At 49.0% G+C, this 18,648-nt stretch overlaps 1 protein-coding gene across 9 annotated transcripts in view; it reads left to right on the top strand.

The window, feature by feature from the left end:
* ARHGAP32 (Rho GTPase activating protein 32) overlaps window positions 1–18,648 on the top strand; it is a 175,848-nt gene that overhangs the window by 134,668 nt on the left and 22,532 nt on the right. For 7 of the 9 annotated variants that reach the window (XM_085209455.1, XM_085209451.1, XM_085209454.1 and 4 more), the window contains one exon: window positions 11,711–11,860. In XM_085209455.1, the coding sequence (XP_085065581.1) occupies window positions 11,711–11,860 (150 nt within the window). Of the gene's footprint in view, window positions 1–2,895; window positions 3,050–3,520; window positions 3,888–11,710; window positions 11,861–18,648 lie in introns of those variants that run through there. The other 2 variants (XM_085209458.1, XM_085209457.1) reach the window with 2 other exon arrangements.

Genomic DNA, 18,648 nt, shown 5'->3' with positions numbered 1-18,648 from the left:
GTAGTTTGCATTTTGAGGGCAGCAGCGTGCTGCCTGCCTGCTCCTGCAGCATCTCTTCAGCCCCATTTGGGGGAATCAACTGAAACAAAGTCCTAAAAGTGAACAAATATCAGATATTTTTTTCTGCAGCCTGTGACTGTGAGAACATCCTTTTATCTGTAACTTGTTTTTGAATTCAGCCTCCGGTGCCAAACCTGAAATACTGACCACATAAATGCAATCTATAAACCCCAGGCTAGCTCATAAAGTGAGGGATGAGCAAGAATGTTAAGTGTTGCAGATAAAATTCCTGGGGACACACAGCATTAGGAAGTCAATGTTTTTTCCTCCTTAATCCTTTAATCCTTGACTGGTGCAGCTGTTTGTGGCAGTGGTAGGAAGCAGAACTCCCACATTTGGGCAGTGTTTGTAGGCACCCACGGATGTGCTTCTTGCCCACAGACTCTGTCTGGAGTCTTTGGTAATGTTTGCAGTTGATGTGGTGTTGGCACTGTGGAAAAAAGAGAGATTTGTAGCGTTTTGTTGGTTTTGTCGTGATGGTTATCTGGTGTTTGTGAGTAAACCGATTGAAATTCTCTTCAGAAGGGCTGGATGTGACGTTTCCCTCCAGGAGAACAGAGGTTTGGGTGTTACAAAAGGCTCTGTGGTGTGGGGGAAGAGCTGCAGGAAAAGCCTGTGCTACACCAAAAGGGCATCTGCGTGTTCTGGGGAGCCGAGGTGGGGAGACGGATGCAGTTTGGTTTTTTCTGTTTCATTCACAGCATTTTTTTTATTTCTTTTTTTTTTTCCTTTTTAGCTGAGTTTCTAGGTCAGCTCCAAGACCTGCCCGTCCTCTCCTTCCCTCCCAACCCCCACACCAGAGAACCTTTGTAATTGCAGAAACAAACGCCGTGTGTGCAAAGCAAGCGCTTGACAGGCATCAGTTGTCTCACGTGAGCACTGCCTGTGCATCACGTGCACGGAGAGCAGAGGGCTGAGAGCTCTGCACCTTGTGGCACAGTGACAGCACAGGTGTGGGACAGCAGTGAATGAGGCCTCTGTGTCCAACCTGGGCCAGATCCACGCTTGTGTTTTTCCTGGCATAGCCTGTCGTGCTGTAAGGAAGAAAAAGGTAGCAGCCCTGTGCTCAGGGAGTGAGTTCTGCTCACTCATGGGGAGAAGGAAGATGCAGAGTGATTGACTTTAGTAATGGGGAGGTCGGTGGCCCTGCGTGTGGCAGGGGGGGTTGGAGATTCATGATCCTTGAGGTCCCTTCCAACCCTGGCCATTCTGTGATTTCTGCACTCCCTCTGTGCCAGTTCTTCTGGGTGAGATCACTGCAGGCTCTCTGGGAGACCCATAGGTGATAGCTTTGAGCTCCCAACATTTGAGGGGTGGATGTGTGGTGAGCCTGGGCCGTATTTCTGGGGGTGTCTGAGCTGGAAAAGGAAAGCAATAATGGTGGTGTATGAATCAGTGCACAGTCTGTGTATCCCGTCAGTGATATGAAAGCACTGCATTAGTGCTTCTCTCATGGAACTGAAGGTACTTGCAGGGGGTGGTGCTGGGATGGCCATGCCCAGTGCTCTGTGCTCCTTCTCACTGCTCTCCATGTGTTCCAGTTGGGAGTTCTTGTTATTTTAAAACGAGGCTTTTTTCCTTTCTCACAAGCTCTGTCAGAGTGGGACTCGGCTCTAAGAATGGTTGGCTTGAGCAGAGCTCTGTGTTTGTGCTGAGAGCTCTGAATTCCTGGCAGAAAGGTGGTCGGTTCTGCTCTCCTTTTCCGTGCATAATTGTGAATCATTCCTGACTAATTGGATGAGTGCAGGAGCCAAGTTGTTGAGCCACAACAGAAAGCTCTCCAGGTGGCTTTAGCCCTGGCTGGTGGCTCTGACCTCTCCTGGCAGTGGCACGTGGAGTCACACAGGGTCATAGCGATGCTCACATCAAACCTCTGCTTACAAGCTTCTGCTGTGTGCAGCGCCCTGCCATCCCTCCTTGCCTCTCTGCTCTCCCTCCCTCCCCCCAGCAGCGGCGTTAAGCTGCAGCACAGCAGAGATCACAGCACTGCTCCGGCCTGTAGGGTTTGCCCCCCTTCAGCTTGTGTCTATGATTAGTCTGGAAGACTCAGCTGATCTGAAGTTTCATCTGCAGGATTTCATATAAGAACTCGTGTCGGTGTCGTGCTCATTCTTCTTCAGCACTGAATCCTGTAACTGCAGCAGAAAGCTTGCATCAAATTCTTTGACCTGTTCTCATGGGAACTTGCTTTTGCTAAAGGGAAGGTGAGTGAAAGTCCTCTCCTCCCCACTTGTTTTGTGTCATTCTTAACTGCTTTTTTTTTTTTTTTTAAATGAAATATTTGAATGAATAAAATATTTGGAAGTTTTGTTCTGTGCAAACCGGGGCAACTTGCTACAATGCGTTGAGTCCTACAGTAAAAAAACCAAAGAAGCAGACTCGTTATCCTGTCAGTTTTGAACATCTGTACGACTGCTCTGCAGCCCTGTGCGGGCTGATTTTCTGTTCTGAATTGCTGTGCGTGCCTTCTGCCTGTGAATTTTGGATAGCGTTGCTTCTCTTGCATCCGTTTGCTGTTTGTGTTGGGATTGTAGTGATGGTTAGCAGTGGGTTTGATAGGAAGAACGTTCCTGGTAGCAGGATGTGGGTTCTGGATGTGCAGTGGTTGTACCTGGGCACACAGAGCCGGATTCCAGCGGTCACGGTTGGCTGCTAAGGAAAAAAGAAAATGTGATGTGGTCAGAGTCCAAGCAAAACGATCCAGCAGTAAATACTGAGTAAGTAGCTGGAGAAAAGTGTTATTAGGAGATATGAGTCAGCAAGCAATTCTGAAAATAACACATTTGAACACCGAAAGAAGTGTTTCACCTCCTGACGATCAGCATGTCTGCATACTTAGAAGCAGATTCCTCTTTAATCTCCTGACCCTGAGGTTTCCCAACTGATCCAGTGAGCCCACGGTTCTGAGATGGATTGATGAAGTGAACTGAGGAGCTGGGGGTCAGCGTGGCTCAACAGAGCACGGCATTCATTCCTCAAGCAGATGCAGGTAATGCCATTCACTGGAGAGAAGCGGGGCTGCGGGGCTCAGCCCTGCCAGGTTTTGTCCCCACTGCCCTGCGTGCCTTCTGCTCGGGGCTGGGGGTGCTGATACAGTCGGGGTTGGGAACGAGGCTATAAATGAGGTCACTGCAAAACGCTCCGTGTCGTTTGGCTTTGGTTTTAAACAACAGACCTGGGGAGAATTTGGAACAGAAATACTTTTTTTTTCTTCTTTTTTTTTCAGTGATCGGATCAGCGCGGCCACAAAGCGTGTTGGTTCGCAGCCGCGCGGGTGGGAAGGAGTGCTGCTTCCTTAGCGCTGCGGTCGGGAGAGAAGCGAAGCTCCCGGTGCTCAGGTCCGGTCCGGCCGTGCCCGGGTCGGGCAGCAGATCCCTCCTGGCTCCTGGGGGAGGCTCCGCCTGGGCGCGGGGGGTGAACAGACGTCCCATAGCAGCCGTTAGCAGGCCTTTGACCTTAGCTCGGTGTACTCTATGCCCTTCGGGGCGTGAAGCGCAGTTGAGCTCCGTGCGAGGAATGGGAAAGCTGTGGGCAAACCCGTCTCCATAACGGAGGTTGGGAGGGGAGGGGACGCGATCGGGGCCGTCAGGAGCGCTGCCCGGATAGAGCCGCGTCCCTCCGCGCTCCGTCCCCGGCTGCGGGTGGAAGGAGGCACCTGGGGAGGTGGAGCCGGGCGGCGGGGCGCCGTGCCGGGGAGGGGCCTGAAGGAGCTCGGGGGCGGTGAGCTCCGAACCTCCGCTCCGATCCGCGCCGGCTGCAGTGAGAGCCGCGGGAGCCCCGGGCTGCGCGGAGCCGGGCGGGCGCTGCCGCCGGAGCACGTCGGGGAGGTAAGGGAGCGGAACGGCTCCGGTTCCTTCCTTGTGTAACGTTTGCGGTTGTCGGTCCCGGCGGCCACTTGTTGCCTAGTAACTTGGCAGGTCTTCGGTTTGCCGCTTTGGGGAACGTCTTTAGACGGCTTTTCCTACCGAGCGGGGCTGTGCGCTGTGTGCTGTGCGGGATGGGAGCCGCAGCCCGGGCTGCGCCCATAGCAGAGGCCGGTGGAAGCCCGCACGCCTCCCCTCTTTGCCACTTTACTTCTGTTTCGCTTTTACTGACCTCTGGTTTCAGGTTTCTGTCGCACCTTCCTGCTTCCTAGATCCGCAGCCATAAACTGTGTTTATTGCACTTAGGCTGGGGCCATGGGTGTGTAGCAGGCCGGAGTTGTTAAGGTGTTCGTTTTGGATCTGGGAGGGTTGGTGTGAGGATTCCCACCCGATCCCTGGGGAGGAAGAATTCCGGAGCTCCCAGACCCCCTCCCATGTGCTCTGCTGACCGGGGTTACCCACGGGTTTATACCCCTCCAGAGAGGCGGCTGACAGATGGGCATGTCTAACATTTGCATTTCAATAGACCTTTGCATATCACGTTATCCTTTGTTTTCCCTCTCCTCTCAGACCGGCGCTCGGAGGACATAGGATGCATTCCCAAGCATTAATATTATGGATGGTATTGTTTGGAAAATGGGGCTTCCTATTTAGAGCTGCTCGTCCATTGTGTGCCGGAGCCCCAGGGCACCGAGTGCAGCTCTGGGAAACAAAATTCCCAGGAGGAGCAGTTAGTGGGATCATAGCAGCCCCATTGCAAATAGCCACGGCTCGTCTGTTCCTATTTGTTCAGAAAGCCTCCTAGAAGCTACCGGCTATTTTAAGGACCAAATGCCCTGCGGGGTCTTATTATTTATGAGAGAGCAGGCAGGAGGCCTTCCCTTTCCACTCCTCCTCGACCTCTTTTGTTCCGGGCACCACACAGGCGTGATGAAAGAGTCACTGGAAATCAAAGCTCTGGGCTGGTATGATAGAGGAAAAGAATAAAGCACCCAGAACAATGCAATGTCTGCATTCCTGAGTCTTAGAAAGTAGATTTAGTTTGCTGCAAGTCCACAAATGCATTGGGCCTGATTTTCAGTAAAGCTTTTGTACTCTTCAGGAGTGTAAGGAGATGTATGGGAATACTTAATTCTCATCTCAGTGCCATATAAAGTGACTGACATGAATGTCCTGTGTTACTTTTGTTCAATATCATTTCCACTCCAGGCGAGTGCAGATTTGGCTTCCAAAGCCAGTATCCTCATGGGGGTTAATGTAGGTGTCAATAGCTGAAGTAGAAACAGTTGAAGAAGTTCAGGGTTGTGAATAGGCAAAGAACTGTCCTGATGTCAACCCTGGCAGAGTAGGTCATGGCAGTGTGAAAGTAGCTGGTGTGGATGGTAAACATCTGCCCTCTGGCTAGAGGAAATGGAGATAGGGATCTTCAGTGCCAGCCTGGAGAGCTGCAACAAGAACTGGGAGGTATGCAGTGCTCCCAGTGTGACGGGTCTGTGCTGGGTTTGGCTGTGTGGTTTGGGAGAAGGGAGATGCTGTGCCCTGAGCTGAGCCCTCCTCAACCCAGGTGGGTTGCTCACATCCCTTTCTGAGGGAACAGCAGCTCCTTTCCCAGTGCCTTGCATGAGAGCAGACGCCTTCTCAGTCCAGAACTGGGTCTCACCTGACAAACTCGCTGTTATTCAGCTTTTGCTGTTCGGTGATTCATATCAGGTCTTTTTTCACTGCTTGCCTCCTCCCACCATCCGAGCCAAAGGGTGCTGCATGCAGAACTGGAGGAACTTGACTGCAGTCACTCCGGTTATCCTGGTTTGGCTGATGTCAGAGCTGGGCTTGGATGACAAGTGAAGGCTCTGGGCTGCATGCGTGTGTCTTGATGGTACTCAGGGTTGGCTTTGGTTACTGTCAGGTTTTTGGACAATCTCCTGCGGCAGTGCTGCTGTTTATGTCAGCAGTGTGGGTGAGGAGCCAGCAGCCACGCTCTGACTTCAGGGTGTTCTGAAGCTTTTTGGTCAGGGGAGGGTACAGCACAGGGCATAATGGCTGGGGTTTGCAGGCAGTGAGAATAAGGGAGGGCAAAGGCAGTTCTCCTTCTAGTCAGAGCGAGGCTGGGAGCTGTTGGTGTCCCTGGTGGACAGATAGAGGTTTGGTTGTGCTCGTGATGCACTGCCTCTGCCAGAACTTGGCTTTTCAGGAAGATCATTAATCCCCAAGGTGAGCAAGATAAGCAAGAGAGCTGCGCTGAGCTCTGCTGGGATACATAGAGATTTGGCATAGTGTAGAATGAACAAAAAAAAAGACAGAAAAAAAAAATAGTGCAGGTGTCCTTTTGCTCCTTTTCTCCTAGCTCTGCATTTCCCAGTTCGCACTCCTCATCCCGCTGCTGCCCGGTGTTGCCTGGCTGTTACCTTTTCCCCACTCCAATTGCAAGGACCTGCATTACCTGACTGCAGCCCATCCCTGCTGCTTTGTCACTACCAAGATTAGTGCTGCTTTTTTCCTCAAATATAAGCGAAACATGTTAATAGGATTAATAGGTTAATACAACTAACAGGTTGGCCTTGTCAGCTCTTGTACATTTGAAACCCCTCTCTTTTCTCATTTAGCCTTCAGCTGTGATTTATATCTCCTGGCCACGTACTGCTTCCCCCCGGGTAGAGATGCTCTCCTTCAAGAAATGAATTCTGAGATGTCCTGTGCTCTGTTTGCTCAGGAGGTCAGGTCAAATGATCTTCATGCTCCTTTACAGCCTTTGAGTTGATGAAAAGGTCAGGCATCTCTTTACCTGGAAAGTTTTGCAGATTTCTTGGAACAAGAATTCCCTGTCTGTGGGCAGGCGATGCACTTGGCCTTGCACTTACTGCTGTTCTCTCATTGTAAATAATCCAGAAAATTTGGCAGCGAAGTGCCTGGGAAGAGTTTTTGTCAGTGTGAATGGTTCTTGTATGTATTTTCTCCTGGAGGTGTAGAAGCCATCCCCAGACTGTTCAAACTATAGGTGAGGTGTGTGTGCACCATCACAGATGTGCACTATATTAGGCTTTGTGAATAAGAGCAGCAGCGTTACTTAGCAGTTTGAATGATCTCTCCGTGGTTGTGGTGCTCTTAGAGCAGCTGGAATTATGTGCTTGTTCTTGCCCTGTTCTTACCATCCTAGTTATTTCTGATGATTTTTATCGAATGAGAATGAAGTGAATCACTTCTAACCTATTTCCTGACTTCTTGTGGCACAGAGACTGGCCTCAGCTGATGTCAGCTGGTAAATACTGCAGCATCACGGTGCTCAGCCGTCGTCGTTTGCTTTCGCTGAGCAAATAAGCAAATACACGCTTATCAAGGCTATTAGATATGAGGTAGAAGGATATTTTTAGACTCAGGTCTCTGGAATTCTGAAATCTTCCTAAAAATCTTTATGGCCAGGAAGGGAGCCCAGTGGTGTGGTTACTGATGTGGTGGTTGGTCCCATTCAAGAGCTAAAGGAGTGTGATGGTGCGTGGTTCCAAATTCTGGTTGGGTTTTTAGGGCTGTATAAATTAGCTTCCAAAATAGAATTTGTTGTGGCAGGAGGGAAGAAGCAAAATGCCCCGTTGCTAAGGAACATGACAGAGAACTGGGAGATGTGACTCAGTTCTTGGCTTTGTATGATTTCTCTCCAGTAAGATGTGGGTCCACAGAGCACGTCTTGCTAAGCGTGAAGGGAAGGATATTAAAAATATTGACTGAGGTTTTAAGAAGAGCTCGAGAGAACTGCTCTGAGGGGAAGCAGCTGAACTGAGTCTGCTCAGCAGTGGTTGTGCAGGTAAACCTGTTTGTGCTCAGTGTCTGCAGAATCGGGAGCATATCAGATTGGTGGCAGCTCTGCTGAGTTTTGCCACCTATCTGATATGCTCCTGATTCCCATTGCTGCTCTTTCTCTTCTCACAGTAGAGTTTAATTTTGGAGGGAAATGGGTCTCTGGGGGCTGATAGCCTGGAATGATTTCAGCTCTCCTTACTGTAAATCTCTCATCAGAGAGGATGGATTTCGCTTTCATTTCGCAATCCCTCACTGTGCTTTTTTTTTTTTTTTTTTTTTTTAATGACATTCCCACACTTCTTGATTCCATCTTTGATTTTGTGTCAGGGTGTTGCAGTTTGTTGATGTGTTATGACCCAAGCACGTGGCCCTGCTTTGCCCTTAGCCCTGCAGCAGCTCTCAGCAGGGGCTGCTTGGGCTCAGCAGCACGCAGCCCCTGGGGGGAGCAGGAGAAACAAACAGTGATGTGTGCTGGAATGTGGGTCAGCGAGCAGCTCAGATCTTCTCCTAGAGTCCAAGTTTACCAATCGTCTATTAGAAAACACGCTGCTGTCAACAATCCCATGGAGAGGGTTTATTTCCAGGAGTGGGTTGGAAGGGGACAGGCAATGGATGGGTGAGGATGTGCCATAGGAAGCTGCCGTTATCCTGCTCGAAATTTGGTATCTGTGAGCACTTTGCTCTTATGTACACATAAAGTGCAAGTGCTGAGAGCTGCTCGTGTCTGCTTCTCTTAATTTCCCCATTCTCTGAGAAGAGGCAGGAGATGCTCTCCCAGGATGCAAATGTCTCATCGTACAATGTTGTCTGTACTGTATTTTGTTCTCAGAGTGTTGCAGTGAGAAATGACTGAAAAGAAGAGGGGAAAAGCACACAAAGATTTGGTTACACAGTCAGGCTGCATTCATTGAGAGAATTCTCCTCTTTGGTCCCCGTGATTCAAAGCCAAGGGGTCAGGAGGCAGAGCTCATTCTGCTTTTGCTGCAGTGGACAACTGTTGTAATTAAATACTACATTGTAGAAATGGTCTCCAGGAGAGTTTCACAGCCCATCCATGATACTGCTGGTTCAGCAGGTTGCTTTGATCCAGGTCACTTCCACCATTCAGCTCCCAGTGCAGCCCTGCAGGGGGATGTGGGGACCCAGGAGTGCTGCGATGCTCGGAGGAAGGTGGGCAACTCCTCAGCGTGTCCGAAGTGATCCATGTGGGCATTCAGCCCTCAGTAACCCAGGAAAAGCACTTTGTGCTGATCTACAGCCATGAAAGCGCTTTGAAGCAGCTGCTGGCTGACACATTTCTCCAGGAAACGAGCTGCGTAAAGTATATCCTGAAGTGCTTTATAGTCTGCAGCATGAGGGCAAGCAAGCCCTGCTTTAATGAAGTAATTGTTATTTAATAGTTTTTATCAATGTCAGGGGAGTTTGGGGCCTTGCTTGCACTACAAAGGCTGGGTGGAATGGCAACAACAGCACAGATTGATCGGCGATGGCAGCTTCCCAGAGCCACAGCAAGCCTGGCACGGAGCTCTGCTGCTTTCCCCTCCATGCACAAAGGCTTTGGCCAGCACAGCTGTGGCACTGAAGGGTGTGGTTTTTTTGCACTCCTAATTGACGTATTCTTGCCAGCAAAACTTTAAAAGTAGTCCAACCTTGGGTTATTTTTTGACTGTTATTATTTTTTTTCTCAGCCATTCTCACTGTGGCTGACAGAGTTTGCCTTTGCTCGCTTGGCCAAACCTGCCCTTGGAGGGAGACCAGCCCTCTTCCTTCTAGGAGAGCTGCAGCTTCTTGATAAACAACTTGTTCTACAACGTTTTGCATTTGAAAGTAATGTGGCTAAATATTAGGATTTTCACTTAGTTGTGTTTGCATTTCCGTTGCTAATTCCGCAGCACCGGGGTTGTATAGACAGGGTGATGAAGAAGAGTAAGAAAGGGTTGTTTGTCCAGATCTCCATAGCCTGGAACAGTTTTAAGTTTGTTTCTGGTGTAGATCCTCTCCCTGGGTCCATGATGTTGTTGCACTCCCCAGTTTGGGCTGGCAGAGCACTGGGTTGGCACGTTGGTGCCCTTGCTGCTGCTGGAGCTGTGACAGCAGAGGTTTTGGTGCGGTGCTTTGGAGCAGAAAACATTTATTCTGCAGAATTCTTGGTAGCAACCTTGGTGCCAGTGTTTATACAGAAACTGGGACTGCTGTGCTAGCTTAATCAAAACAGCAGTGAATCAGAAATGAAATCTTTGGATATGCTTTGCTGGTTTGAGGGTCAAATGATGCCAGAGGAGCTGGAAGTGGGATGGAAAGCATTTCTCCTTTATTGCTATTGGCCCCAAGGCAGCAAACCTGACAGCCTCCTGTGTTCTTGTGATAGCTTATCCTGATCAGACACCTACGTGCTTTTTTTGTTTCTTTTGATAACCTGTCAGCAAGGAGAGCACTGCTGGAGTTCTCTCACGCTTTATCCCCCCACTCCAGAGAAGCCTGACTCCTCTTATCAGTGAATCATTCCTGCCTATGTGTAAGCCCCAGAAGTTGCTTTAGGCTGAGAAACTCTCGCAGGGAGGGCAGTGATTCAGAGAAGGCTGTTTAACCAAGGAAGCATGCAGCTGTTCCCTGGGCTGGGATAGGCAAAGCTTGGGATCCTTTGTCTGCCCAAGCACTGCCTGGCTCTGTCATGGATTGCTGCACTGTGTTTGCAGGACTCTGCTTAATGGTGCAGAAAACACAACAGTTATTTTAACCTGTGCTGAGCAGATTGATTCTGTCTGAAAAGGGTCTCCGTTCTGCACAGAGGTGTAAGTGTGTGTCAGTGCCAAGCAAAGCACACCCCAGCATCACTGAGGTGTATGCACTGCACTGTGCTGCTGGTCAGAGGTGCTGCCACGGAGTCATCATTTCTGCAGCATTGGGATTGGATGTTTTTCTCCGTTCTTCCATTATCTGATGGGTTTGCTTTTCATTAAGTCAAGCAAGAACTGCATGCATTGTCTGCGAAATGGTTCAGTGAGTACGTGTGTATTATTTGTCAGACTGGTAGAAAGGTCTGTCCCGGGTCTGCCAGCCCTGGTGGCATTATCACAGCATCCCAAAGGTGTAACCCTGCATGGCTGCACACGGGTCAGGATGAGACTCTGTCTGCCTTTGGGCAGGGCTGGTGGGAGCTGATGAATGAGCTGTTACTGCACTGTGATGGGCACAACCAAAATCTGCCCCAGCTTTGTTTGGTGTGTCAGCACGGTCTGCTCGTTTGTTGTGTGTAATTAAAGAGCCCCATCAAACTGAAAACGTTCCTGTAATTAAAGTCCCCATCATCACAGTTTGTCCGTCTCAATGCTTCTGCGTTTCATTAAATGATTTGGTTGGACTGCTGAGAATGCAGATCTGGGTTTTGCTGAAGATGTGGGGATTTCAGGTATTCAGGTGTATTTTGGTGCTGTGTATCAGTGTCGTGCTGTCAAGCTGCTAAAAGGCATCTGATACAAAAGCGTGTTTTGCTAGCTCAGCCTTGTTCCTTCTGCACAGGTGAACACTGCAGCGTGGTGCAGCCCATCGATGGGCAGTGCTTTAGTAATTCCCACCCGAAGCCACATTCCAGATCAATGTTTCTTTGTGTTAAATGCTTTCCTTACAGCTCCCATGTCACCTCTGCTGCCCAAGAGTCAGAACAAAAGCCAACTCTATTACCGAACATCAGAAAATCTCTTTTACCTGCGTGTCATAGAATCATAGAATGGCCTGGGTTGAAAAGGACCACAATGATCATCTAGTTTGAACCCCCTGCTATGTGCAGGGTCACCAACCAACAGCCCAGGCTGCTTAGAGCCGCATCCAGCCTGGCTTTGAATGCCTCCAGGGATGGGGCATCCACAACCTCCTTGGGCATATGATTGTTACTAATGTTCTTATAGTTTCTATGTGCTCCATCGGATGTGTTATGCTCGCCCTTGTCCAACTGAGCCCAATCTGAAACGAATTACTTTCTTCATTTTGTTGTGCAGTGTCAAAGAAACACGGCAAGCTCATCACCTTCCTTCGTTCCTTCATGAAGTCCCGCCCAACCAAACAGAAACTGAAACAGAGGGGGATCCTGAAGGAAAGGGTGTTCGGCTGTGACCTGGGAGAGCATCTGCTCAACTCTGGCCAGGATGGTAAGGAGCAGCTCAATGCTGAGTTCTTCCTCTGCTGAGCATGTAAAGGTGAAAGAGGGATCGTATCTAACAAGGGGCAGGTTGGTACCAGTGGAGAAATGTGTAATGGGAATTGATGGCTGAAAGATTAATTGAGGCTAATGCTAATTGGAGGCGAACGTGATGGTTCAGCGTGGGAGCACTGGAGATGAGTTCTCCATCTCTTGAAGTCTTTGAATGAACACTAAGTATTATTTTGGCAGGGAAATAAACATTGCTGTGTGTGTGAGAGGATTCACTCTTATGGTGAGAGAAGAGTAGATGGAGAGAGTAAAAGTGAGGTGGAAGGGCAGCAGCTGAGAGGTCTGATGCTCTGTTAAGTGAGCACTGAGGCAGTGGGCTGTGGCTGGAAGTCGCATTGCTTGTCCATGCACCCAGAGCAGGTGCTTCACCTCCTGCAGAATGTTGTCCTTCTGTGAGCACAGCAAGCAGCACTCTGATTCTGCACCTCTGTCAGAAGGAGAATACATTGGCATGAGGTGTCCAGGAGGAAAGTGATACAGCAGTGATATTATTGGTGCAACAGGAGTCCAGGTGACAGCATCCCGCAGAGCTCCGTAGGTGTGCTCTGCATTCAGCTCCCTGATAGGCAAAGCTTAATCTCAGATCCCCTGAATTTTTGAGTTTGGGCTTCGCTGAAGCAGAAAACGCATCTCAGGCAGGCGTGACAGAACTTGTGTCTGCAGAACTGCAGGACATAATGGCTCTGCTTACCGGAGTTTCTCCCAGGGGAGGGTGGCTGGGTGTGAGAGGATGCAAGCAGGCCGTTGTTGCTATTGCCTTTTTGTTTTTGATGATGCAATTTGTCAGTTTTTTAATTGTTGTGTAGGCACCTGAAAAGTAACCCTATAAACAGGCATAGGGAGGGAGGTAAGGAAGGTAAAAAATGTTTGCAAGAACAGCAGTAGGGATGAGTACTGCGCCTTAAAATCTCCCTTTCTGACTGGTGACTCATGTTGGGGATTGCAGTGATTATGGGCTGGCAACTGTAACATCCTGGTTTTAGGGTTCAGGTTTGTGTGGTTTTTGTTTTTTTTAATTCCGGTTTGTAGCGTGTTTACACTTTGGGCCATTTTGTGTTAGTAGTACACGGGCACATTGTTTGCAGTGAAAGCAGCACAGCCTGCCCTTCTTGTTCCATGTGTAAGCACTGACTGATGGGATGATGCCTGTAGGAGTAAAACCGGCTTTGATATGAGGGATTTTTGACTTCTCTCTTGGGTTTAAATCTAGCCAAGACCATGGTGGTGCACCCCTCAAGCATGCTGCCTTATGCAATACATACCCAATGGCCATCACAGCCTGCCTTGGGAGCACCATCTCCATTTAATTTTAGTGCATTACTCATTTGTTGGCTCTTCTGGGCTTTGAGTGCTTTCCCTGCCACCACTTGAAAGCAGACTGTGCTCAGCAGGGAGCAGCTCATTCTGCATCATCCTGAGGGACATTCCCAGTGGGTTCTGTGCCCCTGGTGCCTGCACTGCTGCTTTGTTGTGAGGAGCTGCAAGGTGCAGCAAATCCAGCGCAGTCCCCGATGGGTGAAGGCTCTGTGCCCTCTGTGAGTAGGCAGCCCTTTTTTTTCCCCTGATTTTTTTTTTTTTTTTTTTTTTCTCTCAAAGGAAACCAAACAGAACTGAAATGTAGCCCGACCCCAATTAGACAGATCTGTGCTGGCGGGGGATGTGTTTGTTTAGCGTGGGAGCTGCTTAAATGCTGCATTGCAGCATCCGTGCCGCGTCCTCAGTTGTGCCTCAGAAGGCTGGGGAACGTTGCTGTCCCTGCTCTGCAGCTGCACACAGTGCTGTGGTTGGTGTGGGCTGTGCAGGGGCTGCTGCTGGAGTTCTGCAGCTGGTTGGGCGCTGCAGTGAGATGCAGCGAGCTCCTGGACCAAAGCTGAGGGATCCTGTGCAGGGATGTGTTCAGGTGTGTGTGGGATAACGGGCTGGAATCACTTGGATTACAGAGGCTGAGGTGTAAATCATGGCAGTTGTTTGCCTCCACTGAAAAGCTCCCGTTGCCCAACACTGGATGGAAATATTGCTTCTCTCTGGGCTAACGCTGATGCGCCCTGTTACTCATGACATAATCCATCCAGCAAAGTCAGCTCTATTCACGGTGGATTTTGTAGGATAAAGCAAACGATGTGTTCTGTTCCTCCTCTTGTATGTGTTGCATTGATACATCTTTGTGCATTTGCTGCATTGGTAGTTTATCAGCTTCCTTAACTGGACAAGGAGGGTGTAGAAATGGCACAGTTTATGATTTCCAGTTTTCCCATCAGAGGAGCTGTAATCTCCTCTTTGTGCTTTAGATGCAGGAGGAGGTGTTGCTTTTTGTGCTGAAAAAGAAAATGCCAACAGAAGACAAAGCTTATTAACACTCCTGATTCTTGGTCTCTGTTCCTCATATTACCCCCAATTCCCCAAATTTATTATCAATTATTTGTGACAAGTTGGGCAGCATTTAAAAAAATTAAAGCTGAGTCCTTTCCAAACTGCCTGCGGGATCAAATTAGAGCATCCATGATCCTGTTATGTATTGGGCATTAGCAACAACTGCTTACTAGGGAGGGGGTTGTTCTCTTCTGGTGGCTATTATGCTTTTCAGATAAGCTTCTTAACAGCACCCAACTGCATCTTAACTTCCCACTGGTGCCACAGGGAAGATAATGCATGCTTACTGCTTTGGTGAAATTTATAATGCCCTCAGGTAGCTGTTGGGAAAAGAGCCATAAACAAAACACTGGGTAAGGGCAGGATTCCTCTCGATGTTACAGCTCACAAAGCAGTGGGTGCACCAGGTGCTTCCCAGTGAACCTGCCTTGTAATACAGATAGTGATGAACCTCATCTCCTCCTTTAGCAGTATCTGTGTGGTATACAGTCCTGTTGGGAAGACCAAAAGTGAAGGAGGAGATTCTCTCTGAAATACTTTGTTCAGTTAAAGAGAAGTGGTAACACATCTGCCGGGGACTGAATGAGCTCGGAGGACAACACTCATAGATGGTGAGGATGTGATTCTCCATCCGTAAATGTTTTTCAGTACTTGAAACTTTGAAAGCTTATTATATCCTTCGTGGCACAGAGTGATAGTACGCTTCTTATCCTCCCCAAGTCATTTATCTTGTTCTTGAGGAGCCAGTGGTAAAGGGGGGATCTGAACACTGGGATTTGAGCTGTGTGTCAGAGCCCAAACCTGGACCTGATGGACCTCTGCCATTTCCTATTTGCTTCATGTTTTGCAGTGAAGAAACACCATCCTACCTCAGCACTTTCTCGTGCATCTTGAGCCCTTGCTGGCCTCAGCTCTGCATGCAGTGTAGACTCAGGAAAAAAATGGCTCTGAAGATGCATTTTGAGGCAGCACTTGTTCCTTAATTGAGTTTGCATAATTTCACAGGTCTGAACGTGTTTCCAAAAAGTGCCCACGTCACCTGAGCACTTGTGTAAAGCATGCAGTGCTTTGTGTGCCTGGGCATTTCTTCAGAGCTGGCAGCTCTGCCCAGACACCCACAGCAGGATGGACCCTGTGCACATGAGTAGAGAATATCCCACTTTCTGCAGATGCACAAACCCGTTGAGCACCAGTTGATACTTCTAAAGGCCGACAGTTCTGAGCTATTTGGGGCAGTTTTCCAACCATAACAGGCGCTGTTATTGCTTCACCATCTGCCCTCTCAATTGCTGGAACTCGAGATTGCTGGGTATGGGGTTAGCATCACAAAGAGGTACGTGGGGTTCCCACAGAGAATTACTTGTTTTTGGGGAAGTAGTTGCAAAAAGGGTGAGCTGAGAAAGCAATAGAAGCTCTGGCAGTTAAGAAAAGAGACAATTTCTCAGTCCCCTCCCTTTCACCATGCCTACAGCTGTGAGGAGAGACATTCTTTATGCCTGAATGACCCAGGGGACAGCAGGGAGTTGAAAATTAATTTGCATTTTGAAACGCTGCAGCTGCAGGGGGAACAAACAGGAGAAAAAAAAAAAAAATGTTTCCCTCCACGCAGGAATTGCTGCTCTGTTACCCCTCACTCTGCTCCTGCTGAGGTGGCTGCTTTGCCCCTCTTAACTTAGCGTGGTGTGATCGGTCTTAATGGTCTGTGTAGGAATGTATCTGCAGTATATTTGTTCCATTTAATGGATATGCATGCAAACAACTGCAGAGAGTTAAGTGGATACCACCTGCGAGATGGATGTGCCGTACAACAACGCCTATCTTGGATGTAAAAGCAGTAAGCATGGCAGCTCGAAGCAGGAATTCCCTAGCACAGAGATACCTGTGATGCTGAGCGTGTTGCTGATGTCACGGTAAACGTGGCTGCCTGCCTGCCTGCCCAGCTTGATGCAGCACGGTGAGGTTTACGTTTTTCAGACTCAGACCTTGCCCTTTTTTTCTGTTACGCAGTTCCTGGACGAGCTGCCATCACCAAGCAGCCCCATCTTACACAGCAGAGAGCAGTGCCAGTGAGCACTGCGTGGTAACCAATCTGTGTTTTATGGCCCCTCTTCATTATCACCAGGGACGCAGAACACGAGTCACACCTTCAAATAAAAGTGTTGCACGTTACCAGGAAATAGAGCAGCTTGTGCTGCCTTGGACTTTACTCAGCACCTCAGCAGTACGAATCCTTGCAGTGTGGGTCGCTTCTGGAAAATCAGGAAGGGAGCATCTCTAAGTCACTGCTTGTTTGGTTTTGTTCTTCTCTCTTAATCCTGGTGACTCAAACTTAAGGACGCAGATGTAGAATGAGCCAAAGGTCCCAGGAAGAAAATATTTCAGAGTTAGCTTTTCTGTGGCTGTCTGTATGCTTGTAAAAACATGTGCAGGAGATGCCCTGGGTGGAAATACTTGGATATTTCTTTGAAAAGTTGAGCTAAAAGTGAATTTTTAGGAGAATGTTTGGGGTAAGAGCAACACTATTTATTGAGTATATTCAATATTGGGGAATTGAGTGGCACTCAGGGCTGGTCATTTGCTTGGTGGGTGACAGGTTTTGCTTTCTGCGTTGGTTTGCTGTGTGTGGAATTCAGCTGAGCAGCTGCATTTCAGCAGGCTGTGGTCCATTAAGCAGCCAAAGGCCTGGCTTATGTGGCAGCACACCTTATTGCTGTAATAGTGTGGAAATGATGCTGCTAGAGGGGAGCTTGATGGGAGGCCTCATTCCCCAGGCTGAACAAATAGTTCTGATTCCAGAAATGCACTGGAAAAATAAAAACAAAAATAAAAAAGTCTCCCAGAATCCAGGGAGGGAACGTTACAAATGATTAAAAAGGGAAAAACAAAACAAAACAAAGAACAACAAGATGGTAGGAAAGGAAATATGTCTGATTTCAAGATGAATCAAGTTGCTCTTCAGAATGAAAACCATAAAACTTCTGCCTCCTCTTAATGGGGAAGAATTAACCAGTTAATGAGCCCTAAGAGATGCAATAAACCTTTCATAGCAGCGGAGAGATGCTCAGGAACAAGTTGAAGCAATTCTTCCAGCTGCTGCAGGGATGCAGTCTGGCAGGGCTTTGGCTGGGGCAGCCATGCCCATTGACTGGCCACAATGCCAGTGGGATTGGAAAAAGGAATGGGTGAGGGATGGAGGGAAGGTGGTGGATTTTGGAGCAGGACGTGTGTGCAGTGCTCAGAGCCTCACCAAGGGGAGGTGCTCAGGTGCAGCAGCTGGAGGTGGGTTTGGCACTGAGGGGTCAGTTGGTGACAGCACTGCAGGAAGGTGGGTAACTCATGGTTAGGAGTGAGATCAGAGGTTGGTGCAATGCTGGTATCTGCATGATTTGGATCTGCAAAGGGCTGTGTGTGGGGTCAGTAAGCACGGGCAGCAGCTCTGTGCCCCCACAGCAGGGACTTGTAGGCATAGGTGCCTGCAGAAGGCACAGTGTGGGTGGTGGTTGTGGCAGAGCTCACGTTTGCCCAGTGAAGCTGGGGCCTGTGCTGTCTTCCTGGTGCTTTGTTCTGATGGTAACAGATGATTCTTTCCATCCACACACATATATGTAAGTGTGGATCTAGCTAAAAGGCTTAGAATTCAAAGGGGAGAGGGCGATTCAACACACTTGTCAGGTGTCATCTTCGTTCAGAAATTAGAAAAATCGAATCACCATTCCAGCAAAGGGCCTTCAACTATAATTAAGGCCCTACTTGTAATTCAGTCACTTCTTCAACCATGCAAAATTCCCCCCAAAATATCCGTGGTGCTGGCATGATATATTTAGCTTAAAGAACAGATCGTCCTGGCAACCAGATTAGGAAATGCGTGGAAGAAGCCTGCTGGATGTTTTCAGTGTGCATTAATTCTGACTGTGCCCAGCCCTTCCGTGATGAGTGCTGTGTGCTGTTGCCCCTGCAGCCCCCTCCTCCCCTCCGTGCTCCCCTGACCCCTTTCACAGTATCACAACGGGTCGCTGCTCAGATGAGCGGGGACATAAATACCACTCTCACCATGCTGTGTGTTTACACAGCCAGATCAAGCCCAGAAGGAGGGGCAGAGAAACAGGGGGTCTGCGTGGGCTGCCCCTGTGCTGTGTGGTGGGAACCAGCCAGGCAGGGAGCGTGCCATTTATTTGCTTGCTTATTTCTTTCAGTGGGTGCTGCTGTTTTCGTGGGACATCCCACGTTGTCTTCCTTTGTCTGTGTGAAACCAAACTGAGCACTGATGTCGTGTGTCTTGCAGTCCAGGGTGCTCTCCTTTCTCACCCTGTGTCAGCATCAGTCCCTTGCCCACCTCAGGGGAAGGTGCTGTGCTCA

Source organism: Meleagris gallopavo, chromosome 26 (genome assembly GCF_905368555.1).
Source record: "Meleagris gallopavo chromosome 26, MGAL_WU_HG_1.1, whole genome shotgun sequence".
NCBI lineage: Eukaryota > Metazoa > Chordata > Aves > Galliformes > Phasianidae > Meleagris > Meleagris gallopavo.
This window is presented reverse-complemented; position numbering and strand designations above follow the sequence as displayed.